The sequence below is a fragment of the Stenella coeruleoalba genome (assembly GCF_951394435.1).
Source record: "Stenella coeruleoalba genome assembly, chromosome: 18".
NCBI classification, from domain to species: domain Eukaryota; kingdom Metazoa; phylum Chordata; class Mammalia; order Artiodactyla; family Delphinidae; genus Stenella; species Stenella coeruleoalba.
Genome location: NC_137164.1, coordinates 11956145 through 11972655, shown reverse-complemented (window position 1 = coordinate 11972655; position 16511 = coordinate 11956145). Strand labels below are relative to the sequence as shown.

Below are 16511 nucleotides of genomic sequence, written 5' to 3'. Positions count from 1 at the left end.
CAAAAGAGTTTATAGGATCGTGGGAGGACTTAATGTTAGAATGTTAACACAATGTACAATGTCACACATAAAATATGATTTTAACGATTTAAAAATATAGGAGAGGCTACAAAAAGAGGGCTTCAGTCTACTGATAGTGCCAAAAATGTGTTCTGTTACACAAATTTCCTGTCCAGCTCTACAGGGGAAGATGAGGTAGGCTCCAAGTGATTATTCAGAGATAGGTGGAGAGGGAGAGAGGAAACTTGTGGAGTACTAGAAGGGAACATGTTTTAACAAGCTAATTAACTTAGGGGTGTTTACTTAACTTTCCTGTCTTAAGTTTCTACTCTGTAGAATGAAGATAGAACTAATTGATTTCAAAGGTACCTTTATGTGTATGTGATAGGGAAGGGGAGGGGGCTGGAAAACCCTTTTATTTGAAACAATTCTGATATCTTTTTTTTAAAAAAAGTTTATTTGCTTTATTTTTTTAAAATTTTTGTTGGAGTACAGTTGATTTACAATGTTGTGTTAGTTTCAGGTGTACAGCAAAGTGAATCAGTTATACTTACACATATATACACTCTTTTTTAGATTCTTTTCCCACATAGGTCATTACAGAGTGTTGAGTAGAGTTCCCTGTGCTATACAGCAGGTCCTTTTTAGTTATCTATTTTATATACAGTAGTGTGTATATGTCAATCCTAATCTACTCCCAGTTTATCCCTCTCCACCCTTACCCCCTGGTAGCCGTAAGTTTGTTTTCAATTCTGATATCTCAATGTGATAAAAAATAAGTACTAAAATCACATATAGCAAATCCATTTCTCTTACCTGGCTAGCCCTCATTTGATCGTGGTGTATGTGAAAAGTAAATCCTTTTTGTGAGTGAGTGAGTGTGTGTGTGTGTGTGTGTGTGTGTGTGTGTTAAGTTACTGAGATCTGGATTTTACTTGTTGAAGCAGCCTATGCTCACTAATATAGTATCAAACAATATTTTTAGTAAGACTTACAAGTCTTTGGATATTGTTTTCAGTAGATAATGGTATCTTTCTTTGCAACTACATAGAGATAAATTCAGCCATTCATTGATAGTGATGGCCCCTGGCCTGCCTGCGTCATTGAGTAAGAATCTAGAATTTCAATTGATATTTTTAAAGTGATTCTAACTCAGTGTATTTTCCAGTCTGCTGAACATAACCAGAATAATTTTTTTTTTTTTTTTTTTTTTTTTACTAAACAGAATCTCTTGCTCTTTCATCAATTTGTTTCTAGGATACTGCTCTTTAAAGCCTTGTACAAATGCTGCACAGTCTAAGCCAAACAGAGGCTGGGCCCAAACAACCGTGTAATGTACCAATGCATGTCTGAGGGGAAGATACCCTTAATCACTTTCACTCAGAAAAGGAAGAATGCACAGCATCACTGATCCATAGCATTTATGGAATCCTGTTGGGCAGACATGGTGAAAGCCCTCTTCCCTGGGAATTGGGTGGGTTCCTTGATCAGGCCCTGATTCTGCTTCCTGGTAGGAATGTTCTTCTCCATTTTTCTTAATAACCTCTAACTCTACTCCTTGGGAGTTTCTTTCATTTCAGTCTTCTGGTTCATATTTGAAGTAGGCAGTGGAGGTTAGACCCTCATTTAGAGATGCACAGCTTTTAGAACTCATTTTCTGTTAGAACAAACTTGGGTTCCCATGGATGGTGGCATCATAGTTCAAGGAGTCAAAAGCTTTTCAGTCTAAGTTTATGGTTTCTTGGATAATATAGCTCCATCAAAATCGTAGTCAATTCCATGTATAATAATGATAATTTTAGAGCATGATTTGTTTCTTTGGCCTCTCTCTCTACCTAATGGCAGCTGCCTTGCAGCTATTTGAAATAATAGGTTAGGATATAAAGTTAACACCCATAATCTGATCTTTGCCACAGGCTGTCTTAGTGGCCTCTTGTTGCTCAAAACCCTTCTCGGTCTTATCTCTTGCTTTTTGGCTCTCAGAGTTGTTGGCCTTTCCAGCCCCTTATGCCCTTTGATGCCCCAAATTTCTAGATTCTCCCTGAGACTCTCTCTATTCCCTTTTCCTTACAAAGTGGCTGATTATATCCCAAGCTCATTTTTTTCTTCTGCCTTGTCAAAGGCAGCCAGTAACATCAAGCACACATCATCTTCATCATCACCATTAGTATTATTAAGCACTTGTTCTGCTGTGACATAATAGGGACTTCCAGGTTTCCACTGTCACATTGTGTCCCTGCCTTCCACTGCAGACCTGCTAAGTTAACACCATGCCACTTGTTTTAGTATTGTGTTAATGCAGCACCTAAATTCAAGTTATCAATATCTGCATTATGACTATAAGAAACAACTATAAGAAACAACAGACCTCAGAGGCTTCACACAGAGGTTTATTCTCTCTCACAATACAATCCATTCAGGTTCAGCAGTTAAAAGAAAAGGATAAATAATCTTTATACCTTGAAAGAGAAAGGAGACTGGGAATGGGAGCGGAAAATATTTCAAAATTATTGATAGTGTCTTAGGCTGGGTGATAGGTACATATACACTCATACTTTATATTGTACATCTTTCATATATGTACTCTTGGGTATGTATGAAATCTTTCATAATAAAAAAATAAAAATTCCTCCAGCTGACTTTAAATCATGTTAGTATACATGTAAGCATTTACAAGGAAAGTGTGAACATCATTTTTTCTCCTTCACCTCATCCCCACCTTCACATACCACAGACTTCTCTCCTTTAAGATTGTCTGGCTTGTTTGTGATGTAGAAATTCCACAGGACTTCAAGTCAGCAGTCTTTGTGGCTAAAGGAGAATGAGTGACTTTGTAACTACTGATCTCCTCAAGCAATAGAGCAGTAGTAATCAATGACTTCATGGGAGCTGCTTCTAATGGTTCTGTTGTGTGGTTACCTGGGAGGATGCCTAGAAAATTAATCAACGTGGCAGCGTCTACCCTCGCTCTGGACCTTGAGTGACACAGCCTCCCTCATCCATAGTTATAAAGTCACTTTGGTTTAGCTCCACATTTCCTAGTAAAGACTTTTGGTTAAAATGAGGCAGATCTGCCTCATCTTAATTCAGTAGAACTAAACCCTGTTGAAAGTGAATTGGTATATTGGATGATGAGAAAACTGTCGCATCTTAGTGTAATCGGCTGCAGGGCATCATTAGAAGTTGGTACTATTCTTTGACCTTCATCACTGCCTAAGGGCAATGGTTCCTAACTCACTGGGAAAACATATATTTACTGATCACCCTCTATGTCCTGGCTACTAGGATACAAGGTGTAGTAAAATAATCCCTGCCTTATCACGCTACTTAAAATGAATTCTAATTGTTGAAGCAGAGATGTGAGATGGAGTTGGGAATGCCTTGGGAATTTTCCTGTTGTCTTCTCAAATTAACCACAAAAGGAAAGTGCATGTCGGACGGTAGTGTGGGAGAGACCCCAAGCCAGGATGAAGGAGAATGTTCAGGGGTGAGTGTGCTAAACCTTACACCATGCAGTCACCAGAGCTGAACGTTCAGCTTAGGAGAACTGACCCGGAGTCAGAAAGGAGGCATGTGAACAGGAGGGGTCCTAGCCTCTTTGATATAGGGATAACAGGGAACGTTTTTAGGTTGGAATCGGAACCAAAGAAGACCAAGGGATAAATGAGTTAGCAGCTGGGGAGGATCAGAGGAAATATCTGGGGCAGTTCCCAAATTAGTGAACTGTGCTCACAGGGGGTAGCTGGCCAATGCTGTCTTATCCTTTGAAGGTAGTTCAGGGCTTCTCCAGGCTTCAGGTGATTCATCCCTTCAGCACTATAGTCTCAAGAAAGAGGTTACTCTGTCTGTTTGGGGGGATCTTACACTGGGGAGAATGCCAGGACACTATCCGGGAATCTTGTTGACTTGATCTAGTTCAATCTAGTTGACTTGATTAAAAGCTGAACCTAGAAAGCCAGATAAGGGCAAGATAATGTGGGCCCTACTGCCACACTGAGGAATGAGAACTTAATTTGATAAGCAGAGGAGCCTTGCACACGTTAAATGGGGAAGGGATGAGATTAAAACCGACCTTTCCATCTTTCCTGTGCCCCCCCCTCAACATAATGGACACTATTCCAACTCTCAGATACCAAGCTTGTCATTTTGGTGCCTGCAATATTTTTTCCTTTCCTCCAGACCTTCTCTTTTTCTTTCCATGATGAAATGAGTGGCATTATGAAATAAAGCACAGAATGTAGACTTGGAGGCAGAAAGACCAGAATCCCAAATCTGCATACACCAATCAGCTACTGAAATGACTTTCATTCATTCATTCAAATATTTTAGTGCCTGCTACGAAGCCAGGCACTTTTCTAGGCCAAGGTGGTAGTAGTGGATAATACAGACAAATTTTCTCTTCTAGAGAGGGGAGAAAAGACAAATAAAAACAAATACATATGCTGTATAACATTAGAAAAATGATGTAAAGAAAAAGAGAGTGAGGGGTTAGATTCTGATAGGAGTATCCAAGGAAGTGACATAACAATTCTACATGAAATGGAGAAATCTGGGGAAGAGCATTCCAAGCAGAAGGGAGAACAAGCGCAAAGTATTCTAGCTTTGTACTTACCTGGTATTTTAGGAAGAATAAGGCAGTGTGATGAGAGGTCATAACAATGGGGAGAGGTAAAGTTGGTGAAGTCAGATGGTATAAAGCCTTGTTAGACATGGAAAAGAATTTAGATTTTTTTCTGACAGGAGGGTTTTGAGAAAGGGAGTTAATATTCTGACATATTTTAAAAGGTTATTCTGGTTATTCTATGATGAACTGCCTGAAAGGAGATTGGGGAAGATGGCAGAAGTGGAAGCAAAAATCACCTTCCTCAGTTAATATTATGAAAATATCTCTGTTTATAATTGTATAATGGAACTTAATGGTTAGTCAAGTTATGGTAGACTCTTGGATTTAATACTCCAAAAATATTGCAAGCATAGTGTTTGAAAGTATATGCATTTTAAAAGTGAGTTCAGTACATTAGTAAATGTAAGAAATTATTAGTAAAAATGATCGAAATTAGTTAATTCTCTGGCTTTCAACATCCGTAGTTACAGTCCTACCTACTTATGAGAACATTATTTGGGCCTCAGCATCTTTGAAAGGAAAGGACAATTAGGTAATCTCTAGGTTCTTATTGAGTTCTAAATTTCTGTGATTCTGAGAACAAGCCAGGTAAACAACAATACTGAACATAGCTTATATAGAACAGTTCCTATAAAATAGCTGGATGGAAAATTTCCAAACATTTTAAGCATAGGTTCTTCATGAGTTCATCTGAAGAGACCATGTGTACTGTATTACTTACAAATCTAATTGTAATTTGCATATTGTGAAAAATATACAATTATAATTTAGTTTTGGGGGAAATAATGTAATGCATATGCTATGAATGCTAATAATTTTAAGTGATTGGAAAACCATTTTCTAAGAGGCAGTTTGAATTGTTACTTTGAATGCAAATTTTTAAATATATTTCTCTATGTAGAATTATTCTTGTTATATTTTATGATTCTTGGTATTCAGTTTTCCATCAAGAATATAAGTAGCATATTGTTACTCTAGGGAACCACAGAAAGAGTCCATCTACCCATTTGTCTCCAATAATAAAAATGAGTATGATTCAAGAATGTTAAATGTGATAAAGAAATTAAATGGTTTATAATTCTATGCTGTAATTCAGAAGGTTTATAGTAGAGCCTCTCAACCTCAGTGCTACTGACATTTGGGGCCAGATAATTAATTCTCTGTTCTGGGAGGCTGTTCTGTGCATTGTGTGATGTTTAGCAGCATCCTTGGCCTCTACCCACTAGATGCCTGTTGTGACGATGAAAAAATGTCCCTTGGGAGACAAAAATCGCCCCCAATGAGAGTAGATGCCTGCTCATTTACAAAGTAAGCTTCTTTTTCTTTGTTTTAAGAGATTGAAAACTATTTAAATATCTAATCTGGTTCTTATGGAGCTTGGCTCTTATATTCTTGATACTGAAGAGCTCTATTATCTTTTTGCTTCCTCCAACACAGGAATGATTACTTCCTCTCACATAAGCTTAGGGGCATCGTCCACTCAAATTTAAAAGCAATGAGTCTGTGTCAGTTTCCACAATGTCTTTGTCACTTTTAGCATCAGACTTGCTAATCTAGACCTTTAGGTCAAGGCAAAACTGATTACCAGACTGGGGGAAGTGCTCAAAGCTGCCTCAATTCACCCCTACCCCAATGCCTGGGCATGATTTCACCTCTGCTGATATTGTTGGGCAAACTAACTGCTTCACAGATGTTTAGCTAGACACTCTCAGTTCCTGATTAGGTGGAAAAGCAATCAAGAACCAAAATTCGTATCTATTAAAATGTGTACATTTACTTCCAAAAATAGTGCAGAATGATCCCACCAGAAATTTATCTGCGCTTTTCTTCCCATGAAAATCGTAGACAACCACTATATTTTTGCATGCTGTCATGATCTAAATCAGAACACACCTCCGCCTGCTCAGGAAACAGGAGGCTTGCCCAGAGATCAGAGATGGTGGTTCAAGTAGAGCATGTGCATATTACATGTTCAAGTAAGGTCAAGAGTCTAGGCAAATCCAGAGTGACAAACACCGTAAGATACCATCACCCCCTCACCCCCACCGACTTTTAGCAATGGGAACAGTAGTAAAGACAAGAGGAAGGATCCCTTACAGGTCCTGGCACTTCGTGGATCTCAATAATAATGTCTAGCAAGGCCGAACAAAGCGGATTACATAGCAGCCGCCACCTGGAGATTTCTCACTTGAGAAAAAGAGGACAATATTTGTTGACTCACAGGACAACATGAAATGCTTCTAAAATTTTTAGCTTCTTAGTAGTTTGGAAAGAAAGCACCATAACAGTCCTCAACCTTCCCTGTCCTCTCATATGTTTGTCTTGGAAAAAGAAAAAAATCCAGTTTGCTAATTCCTAATATTTAAACTTGAAAGCGTTCCCATAAGACACTCTGAAGACTTTTAGACAAGCCCTTGCGCCCCGCCACCCGCCCCACGGCGGGGAGTGGCAGTTCCACCCGGGGCCTGAGCTGTGTGATGTCCCGGGGTCACGTGGAATGGCACTTTGGGTGGGCAGCGCACCAGTCACGGGGTCTCCTTAGGACCTGCAGGGCACCTTGGGGCCGTCCATCCCCGTCCCCCCGGGTACGCCCACCCCCGGAAGCCGGGACCCTCGGAGCAGCGGCTGGCTGCAGGGCCACTTTAAGGGCGGGCCGGGGGCGGGCGCCCCCCAGCTGCGAGCACGAAGCCATTGGCGCGCGGCGGGCGGCGGACGCGACGGACTGGCTGCGAGCTCCTCCCGCCGCACGTGGGCAACGGGCCATGGCGGACTCAATTATCCGCCCGGAGCTCGGCCAAACCCTTGAGCAGGTAAGAGGCGGAGGAGGAGGAAGGGGAGGCAGCTGCGTTTAAAACGGCACGCGGGTCGGCGCGGCGACCCAGTCGGGCGGCACAGCCACGCTGGGCGCAGGCCAGTACGTCTGGGGACGGCCCGGGGGCCACTGCGGGGCGCGAGCCAGTCCCGGCCGCTTCCCTGGGCGTCCCGGCTCGCTCCTGGGGCCCCACGGCGGGTGCCTGCCCACCTCGAGGACGGAGCGGAGGCCCGAGGAGGGAGGGCGACTGGACTGTCACAGAGTCACTCCCTCGAGCTCTTGACTCTCGCCAACCCAAACTCATCTTCCGGCCCCAGACCGTTGGTGGGGCGACGCGGGAGCAAGACGTCGTAGGGTAGATATTCGGGCTGGTGGCCGGATAAAAACGGGAGTGACAACTTTGGTTTCAGCCTGAATATAGGAAAGTTGATTTCACACTTTTCAGTTTGAGTGTAGGAAAGTTTATTCAACATATTGAATATGGAGAAGTTGATCTTCAGCTCTCTTGTCTGCACAGCTCTAGGTGCCTTTTTTCGCTGTGCTCACTGCCGTGGCGTCCAGAGTGTCCTTGTACTGCCGTCTCCGCGCTGACCCTCAAACAGGCAGACGTGTGTAGAGACCGTGCTGTTGGCGGGAAGACACGTCTGCCGTCTTCACACATCCGCCCACCCTGCCCGGAAGTCAAAAGGCCCCCTGGCCTCTTTTGGACGCACCTTATTTATCATCCCCTCCCTCGGCAGACGCACAGAATCATTTTGGTGACTGTTTTCGATAAAAATGAAAGCAGCCCACTAGGAAGGAAGCATAAACAAAACCCCACCGACCCCAGAAAGCAAGGTGACCTGGTGTTGGCTTTCTTCTGAGTATTTCACGTCTTGATAAATGTGAGAGGGAAACCTTTTGCGCTGCTTAAGTTTTGTTACCCCTGAGAATGTTCTGCATACTCACTCCTTAAGAACAAGCGTTCTGAACCGAATCACTACCACGTGGAGTGGACCGAGTTTAAGAGGTTTTTCTTAATTATTTAAAAATGGAGGTACCTATTTAAACTCAGTATTTTGGGGGTGCAGGATTAGGCAGAGCTGCACAAAATGGAACTCTGGATAAAATATTATCGAGTAGTACATAAATAACTGTGGCTTCCCACCCTTAGTAGTCTGAAGCCCCAACTGAACCTTTTGTTTGCACTGGGAGAGAAGCTCACTCAGTTTCTCCAGATAGAGCTGCTTAAATCCCTTGACTCCTGGGGAAACTGGAGGCCAACAATTGCCCCATGAGGGCATCAGCCCTGCAGCTGCTGCTAGTTGTCAGTGCTGCTCCCAGTGATAAGAGTGACATAAATAACAGCTCACTAAAATGTAGGAGTGATTTGCTTTAAGCACTTCAGCACCTGCTGTTACTAATTAAGGGTTTAGCCAGCCACAGATTGCAAATGGAAATCCAGTGTTTTAAAAATGGCAGAGACTGGAGTGCCCTGCCTCTTCCCCCGATCTCAGAAATCAGAGTGGATGAAGAGCACTGGTGATGATGATGTCGCCTGGTAAAAACTGCCCACACTTCACAGATCTGCAGCAAGGTGTAGTAGTGTTTATCCCTGAGTGCTGGACTTCGATGCTTTTTATTTTCTCTTTAGACTGTTTTGAATTTTCCAACCTTCCACAATGAATATGTATTGCTTTTGTTAAAAGAGTGCAGTAGGCAATTCACATAGGAAAAAAATTTCCACCAAAGGAGGCCTAGCATTGGTTCAAATCGTGGTCTCACAGGTGAAAATCTTAGAGGTACTAAAAGCAGTTTTCCAGAGCCTAATGTACTAGAACCTTTTATTCATTTTCCTTTTATTCTTATCTGTGGATCCTTCTCATCACCTGTGCTCATATTACACCATCAACAAGATATTTTTAACTATATAAATATTCAAATTGAAGTTGATTAGAAGCTATTCAGTTAATTTGAATTACTTGGGAATAGTGGACTAGGGCAGTGTTCTGATTTGTCTGATTAGGAACATTCCTAGTGTGATGATTTTGTGGGGCAGGGAAGGAAGCCTTGGGCAGGAGAGCAAATCAGCTCTTTGCAGAGCTGCTTTATTTCCTGCCCTCTGTGTCCTGCTGCCAGGCACTGCAAAACCTTTGGTTCCGGCACAGAAGGACCGGTGAGTGATACTTGGCTTTCTCATCCCTTTCCGGATCTCTTTCCCTCTCTCCTCAGTTTCTCCCCAGTACCGGGTTCTGCCCTTCAAAGCTTGCTCTAGACTTTTCTCCACAAGACTAGCTGAGCGATTCTGGAGAATTTGGGAACTGGGCTTCTGAGGGGAATGTGGTCAGGAGCGCTAGGTGCTATCCAGGAAAGGGCTCAAGTTAGCGACTGATGCCTGTTGTTCAAAACTTACCTTTGCTTCTCAGTTGGCCCTGTGTCCCGAGCCCGGTGGCTCAGGTAATGCAGAGAGCAGTTTGATTTTTAGGGCTGTTTTCACTGCCTGACATAGATACTTTCCTTTTATTTCTCTCTCTCCATCTCCCCTTCCCCATCAGGTTGATTTGATGGGTTTTGTGCTCGGGTTTGGTATTACCTGAGAACACATGGCAATAACTACCACCTACAGGGCATTGTACAAACATTACTCCTTATAACAGTCTTGTGATGTAAGTAGTATTGCCCCCCCGCCCCCCGCGATGAGGATCACATAAGTATCTTACTCAGAGCTGCTGGTTAGTCGCTGAACAGGCGGCAGACACCGTTCTGCATACCTCGAAACCCTCTTCCCACTGCATCAAACTGTTAAAAAAAAGGATCAGTAATAGCTTTGGTAGAACTGGGGCTCATCCACTGTTTTCCCTGTGTTCCAAGGACTGAAAGCCATACTTTCTTATCAGCAGGAAAAAAAAAAAAAAAAAGACTCCTGGAATGTAAGCCCCATGAGGGCAGAGAGCTTGTCTGTTCACTTTGAATTCCCAGCACAGCATCTGCCCTCTTGTAGGGGCTTAATAAATATCTATGGCAAGACTACATAGACATCACACGTATTTATGCAGATGCATAAAAGTGGCAGGAGGTTCTAAAGGAAAAAGAAAATAAACTTTTCTAATAGAAAGGTTTACAAGTGATTCACAGCCCGGGATATCCTGGTTTATATGGGTTTTTTTTTTAGTGTAATTATTAAAAGCACCTCCTTTCTCAAGTGTCTCAGTTTGTAAGGTAAATTAAATGGTCACCCTATCTGTAGAAGGAGGTTATTTTTGGACATTCATAGGTTGCTTCAGTTAACCTCGTTAATTAAAAAACAAAAAGATGGGGCTTCCCTGGTGGCACAGTGGTTGAGAGTCCGCCTGCCGATGCAGGGGACACGGGTTCGTGCCCCGGTCTGGGAAGATCCCACATGCGGCAGAGTGGCTGGGCCCATGAGCCATGGCCACTGAGCCTGCGCTTCCCGACCCTGTGCTCTGCAACGGGAGAGGCCACAACAGTGAGAGGGCCGCATACTGCAAAAATCAAAACAAACAAACAAAAAGATAATCACTCCTTTTATGACCACTCGTTAATGACTGTTTCAATGCTTGGCATTTGCTTCAAAGGCAGTGTAATTGTCTAGAACAAATCCTGTGCGGTAGCAGAGATTCACAAACACTCTTCACTCAAAAGCGTCACAGCGGTTTAGAGTCTCGCCTTGCTCCAAGTACCACTGGGAATGAGGAAAGTTTATAAAATGAAAAGGAAGCACTCTAGAAGGTTCCGTATACTGTCTACTGCAGAAATTCCAAATTTCAAAGGTCATTTGAAGGTGTTATGCTGTCTTCTTAGAATGTAGGACATGAGGCTGGTGACATGGGTTGATGTTAGGCTGTGGAAGGCCATGCTAAGGAGTTTGAATTTTTGTTCTGTTTAAAATAGGGTTGGGTGGGTGAGTGGGATTGGCTGGCAATGATGAATTGAGCACACCTGTCAACGTTCCAGCCACCCCAGTCTCCCTGGCAGGAGATACTTAACAGTGTGCCCATACCTTGAACAGGTAAATATCATTGAAAAGAAAAAACAAGTGAGGGGCATTCTAAATTAAAAGTCCCAGGAGACAGAGCAACCATGTGCAACTCATAGTCCTTAATGGGATCTTGGTTTGAACAAAGTAGCTCTCTCTGAACATTAAAAAAAAAAAAAAAAATCCACAGGAAAGCTTGAGATTTAGAAAGCAGATGGGGTCAAATTGCTACCAAAACAAAAGTGGGGAAAAAAAAAGAAAAACAACACAGCATAAAAGACATAGAGAAGAAATGCCCCAGTAAAACAATTCTAGTGATAGTGCAGGCAGAATGTTAGCAGAAGCAAAGATGAAATGGGCCTGAGGGTGCTTCCCTGGTAAAGAATTAGCTGTGGGCAGAACCCCTGGGCCAGCTGGGGCCCTGGATTTCTTCACCCCTGGGCTCTCCCCCTTCACTCCTACTACAGCCAGAGCGATGGGACTTTTAACCAGAGAATCAAACCCAGGCACTGCTCTTTCTAAAGAAAATGAACTCTACGTGGGACACTGGGACACGGGCTCCTGGTATTGGTAGTTTCCAGACCTCTACAACTGACAAGGGTGAAAGGAAAGGCAGCTCTGGCCAGGAGGGAAATAAACCAAAGTGATTGGTTTTCAGGGTAAAGCCGGCCTATATTTTGACAAATAGCTGATCCCAGCCGCTTTGCTCTCCAGCCTTTCTTCCATCATCCCTACCATTCACACCAAACCCACAGTTTAGAGGAAACAGTGACTGGGGAAGCAGACCACCCCAACTGCAGGGGAAACTGCTCATAAATGTCAGCTGAGGCCTTGAGTCATATTTATGTTTGGATAACCAAGGATCACCAGACAACTATTCCAGAGGCAGATTATAAAGGGGATAGAAAAAACTTAAAATTTCTAACTTGTATGTTCACAGGGGATATCATGTCCTAAAAATAGCAGGTTATGATAAATTATCAAAAGAGAAAAAAGTCTTAGAAATGAGCAATTCATGTTAAATTAACTGAAATTGTAAAAGTCTTTAGAAGGACTAAAGCCTGAGCTGGTGATATGGACAATAAAATTAAGAAAGTCTTGCAGAAGTTGAGACTTGAAGGATCAATTTAGGATGTCCAGCATCTAATAGAAGGTTTCCAAGGATAGACAAAGGCAACAGAGGAGGAAATAATCAAAGAAATAATAGAAGGAAATTTCCAGAGCCAAAGATCCACTGAATGCCAAGTGGGCTGAGTAAGGTCCATCCCCAGACACATCCTAGGAAATGATCAGAATCCACAGCATAAGAGAAAAGCACTAAAAGAAAAACAAGGCAGCTTTTTCTTTTCATCACCAGCTCTGGTTGTGAGAAGAAAATGGCCCAGTATCTTCAAAGGTCAGAGACAAACAGATTTTGACTTGTAGGAGTATTTTGACTATAAAGCTAGCACTGAATTGTGAGCCCTAATGCCACTTAAAGAACATAAATAAGGAGTTTAACTCCCAAAGTATTGTAGGAGCAGCAGGAGGGAAAAAGGACAATTTGATCAGTTTAACAGGAAGCGTGGGAAAGAAGAAACTGAATTATGGTAAATGGGAAACTTGAAATAACAAATGAAGGGAATAAGACCATTTCATGTTAAGTTATGAATATTTCACAATTAATTACATTACATTGATTACCTTAATGTTCATTAGCTAGTGTCATTAATGTAAGTAATAACTTATTAAAAGCTTATTAATTACTTATATTAAAAACTGAAATCTCAGATTGGAAGAAACCTAAAAAAGTCAAATATATTTTATTTAAAAAATTCATACAAAATCAAAATGATACAGAAAGCCTCAAAATAAAGGTATAAAAAACTAAGTGTTGTATATCAGAAAAAAATAAAATTTCAGGTGAAAAGCATTAAAAAGGACAAAGATATTTTATATATAGTTTTTTCTCTATAATTATATGATATTTATATGTTAATACATACTACATAGACATTGTAGATCATTATATAGTATATATTAAGTATTATTATATATTTATATGAATATATAAAATTGTTATGAACCTTTATGTACCTAATCCATAGTTTATTTATAGAGTCTATAGTTAGAGAAATTGGTAAATTGACAAAGCGTAATTAGAGAGGGCAGGTTTTATATATCTACCTCTTAAAATGAAAGATCAAGTAGACCTAAAATAAGAAAGCAACGAGCAAGTTCAGTCTGAAAGCTGTGTAGAGGCTGTATGCCTAACAGAAAATACACATTGTTTTCAAGTATCCATGGAACATTAAAAATTGTGTATTAAGTCACAGAGAAAATATCAACCAATTCTAAAAAGTAGAAGTCATATAGTGTGCATCCACTGTTGACAATGCACTGAAATAAGAAATGAGTCAATAGCCAAAAAAATTTTTAAATACCAAAACACTATCCACTTGAAAATTAACATCTTTATATAGGAGTTTAATATAACTCTTAGGTTAAAATGGGAATATAAACTGAAATTATATAAACTAGCAATGAATGAACATGACCACAATGTATCAGAATTTATAGGGTACAACAAAGTGCCACTTGGATGACGGCGTCATTCAATAGAACTTTCTGCAATGATGAAACTCTTCTATAATTATGCAGAAATGGTAGTCACTTGCCATATGTGGATACTGAGCACTTGAAATGTGGCTGGTGAAACTGAACTGATTTCACACTTTAATTGTAATGAACATAAATTTAAATCACCACATATTGGACCACATAGTTCTACAGTCTCTAATAAAGCATTACCAGAAAAAGAAGATGGAAAAAAATTTAATTATATATTAATCTCTAGTTGGGGCTTCCCTGGTGGCACAGTGGTTAAGAATCTGCCTGCCAATGCAGGGGACACGGGTTCGAGCCCTGGTCTGGGAAGATCCCACATGCCGTGGAGCAACTAAGCCCATGCGCCACAACTACTGAGCCTGCGCTCTAGAGCCCGCAGGCCACAACTACTGAAGCCCACGTGCCTAGAGCCTGTGCTCCGCAACAAGAGAAGCCACCGCATAGCCCGTGCACGGCAACAAAGAGTAGACCCCGCTCACCGCAACTAGACAAAGCCCACACGCAGCAACAAAGACCCAACACAGCCAAAAATAAATAAATTAAATAAATAAATTTAATCTGTAGTTGGAAAGCAAGCAAGATGAACTCAACACAAGTAATAAATGTTGTATAAATTTAAAAATTAATACATTTGAAAAGAAATGGATTTTTAAAAATATATGAATAAAATTCACTTAAAGGCAGAACACTTATTTTACTAGTAAGCATTAAGGAACTGTAAAAGGTAGTCTAAAACCTACCTTTATAAATGACTTCAGGCTCAGATTTCACAGACAAGTTTTACCTAAACTTCAAGAAGCCAATAATTTATATGTTTTGTAAAATATTCAAGACCATAGAATAATTTAGAAGCTTTCTATTGCTTCAAGGCTGGCATAACCTTGACACCCAAACCAGATAAGTCAGTACAATAAAACAAAATTTTATCCAGTTTTACTTATGAATATAGATGTAAAAATCTAAAATAATATGAATGAACTGAATCTATTTGCAATAAGTATGGGTTTATCCCAGTAATGCAGTGATGGCTTGACATTAGGAAATCTATTAATGTAATTCACTACCTAACAGATGAAAGGAGAAAAAAAAATGTGATCATGTTGATACAGAAAAAGCATTTGGTAAATTTTAACACCCATTTCTGATTTAAAATTCTTAGCTTCCAAATAGAAAGAAACTTCTTTAACTTGATAAAGGGTATTGACCTTCATTATCATGTAGTAGTAAAAACATTTGAAATATTCCCACTAAAGTCAGGAACAAGGCAAGAATGCCCACTTCACTCCTGCAATTTACCATTGTTTTGAATGTCGTAGCCAGTGCTTTAAGGTTAATAAGTAAAAGGCATAAATAAATTCTGGAGACAGGGACAAAAATGTCAGTTTTGAAAACCATATGATTACCTATCTAGGAAACTCAGAAGAATCAACTAAAAAGTACTGGAACTAAATGGAGAGTACCAAAAAGTACTTTGAGCAAATTCCTTATACAGAAATCAGTACATCTCTATGTCAGCTATAATCAATCAGAAAATATAGTGAGAAACTATATCCCCTTCACAATGACTCTGAAATCTTGAAAAATCTAGGAATCAATGTGTGAAGACACTTGCAAAATCTATATGCAAGTAACTATAAAACTGAAGGAGATAAGATCTGATTTCTCTGAGTCATACTTCCTAAATAGGGAGATGTAATACATAATGATATTCCCTAATTAATCTTTAAAATAAATGCAACTGTCATCAAAATTTTAACAGGGTTCCTTATGGAACCTGACAAGCTGTTGATAAAATTCTGTGGGAAGAAACATTGTGGGAAAATATCTAAGAACCAAACTGAAAAATAACAAGGAGGGAACCACATGCTCTAGCAAATACAAAGCATAAAGAGCTAGCAATTAGACTGTGTGCTGTTAACCAGGAATAGGCAAATAAATCAATGGATCAGATTGAAGCTCCCCAAAACTTATATACATACATACATACATATATATGGCATTTGAAACTACTAAGAGAAGTTTGGCATATTCAGTAATGCTGTTCTTTGTCATTTTAAGTGGATTGTGTTTAATATCTGTACAGAATAAAACGTGGAGAAATAAAAGATGAAGACGGAAATTATATTTTTTCTAATCGAATGTGCTTGAAAATATCCCCAAATGGAAATAAAGAGGCTCTTCGGTTCCTAATGTTCAGATTTGAAGAGCATGTGTATTCCATTCAAAGAAAGGACTTGATTTGAGTATTTCTTAGGTTCAGGGAATTTAAATCTTTCTCTGTTCTCCGGAATGTGTTTCATCAAAATAAATCATGTGGGAGAGTCACCAGCTTGGTTCTCTCATTAGTCAACAGGTTTTCCAGCAGGATGGGCGATTGGGAAACTGGGCCTATAGAAAGAATCCTATCTATTGTTAATAGGATGAGAAAGAAACTTGTAGGAAAACCACAGTAGAATAGTATTTGTAGGCAGAACTTTAAAAAATAGCATGAC

At 40.4% G+C, this 16511-nt stretch overlaps 1 protein-coding gene across 1 annotated transcript in view; it reads left to right on the top strand.

Moving 5' to 3' along the window:
* The first annotated feature begins 7131 nt into the window (after nt 1-7131).
* Nucleotides 7132-16511, top strand: part of SOHLH2 (spermatogenesis and oogenesis specific basic helix-loop-helix 2) — a 40948-nt gene continuing 31568 nt past the window's right edge. Inside the window, exon 1 of the mRNA XM_079903430.1 lies at nt 7132-7434. Within this exon, the coding sequence (XP_079759556.1) occupies nt 7387-7434 (48 nt within the window). The 5' untranslated portion in view covers nt 7132-7386. The remainder of the gene's footprint in view (nt 7435-16511) is intronic.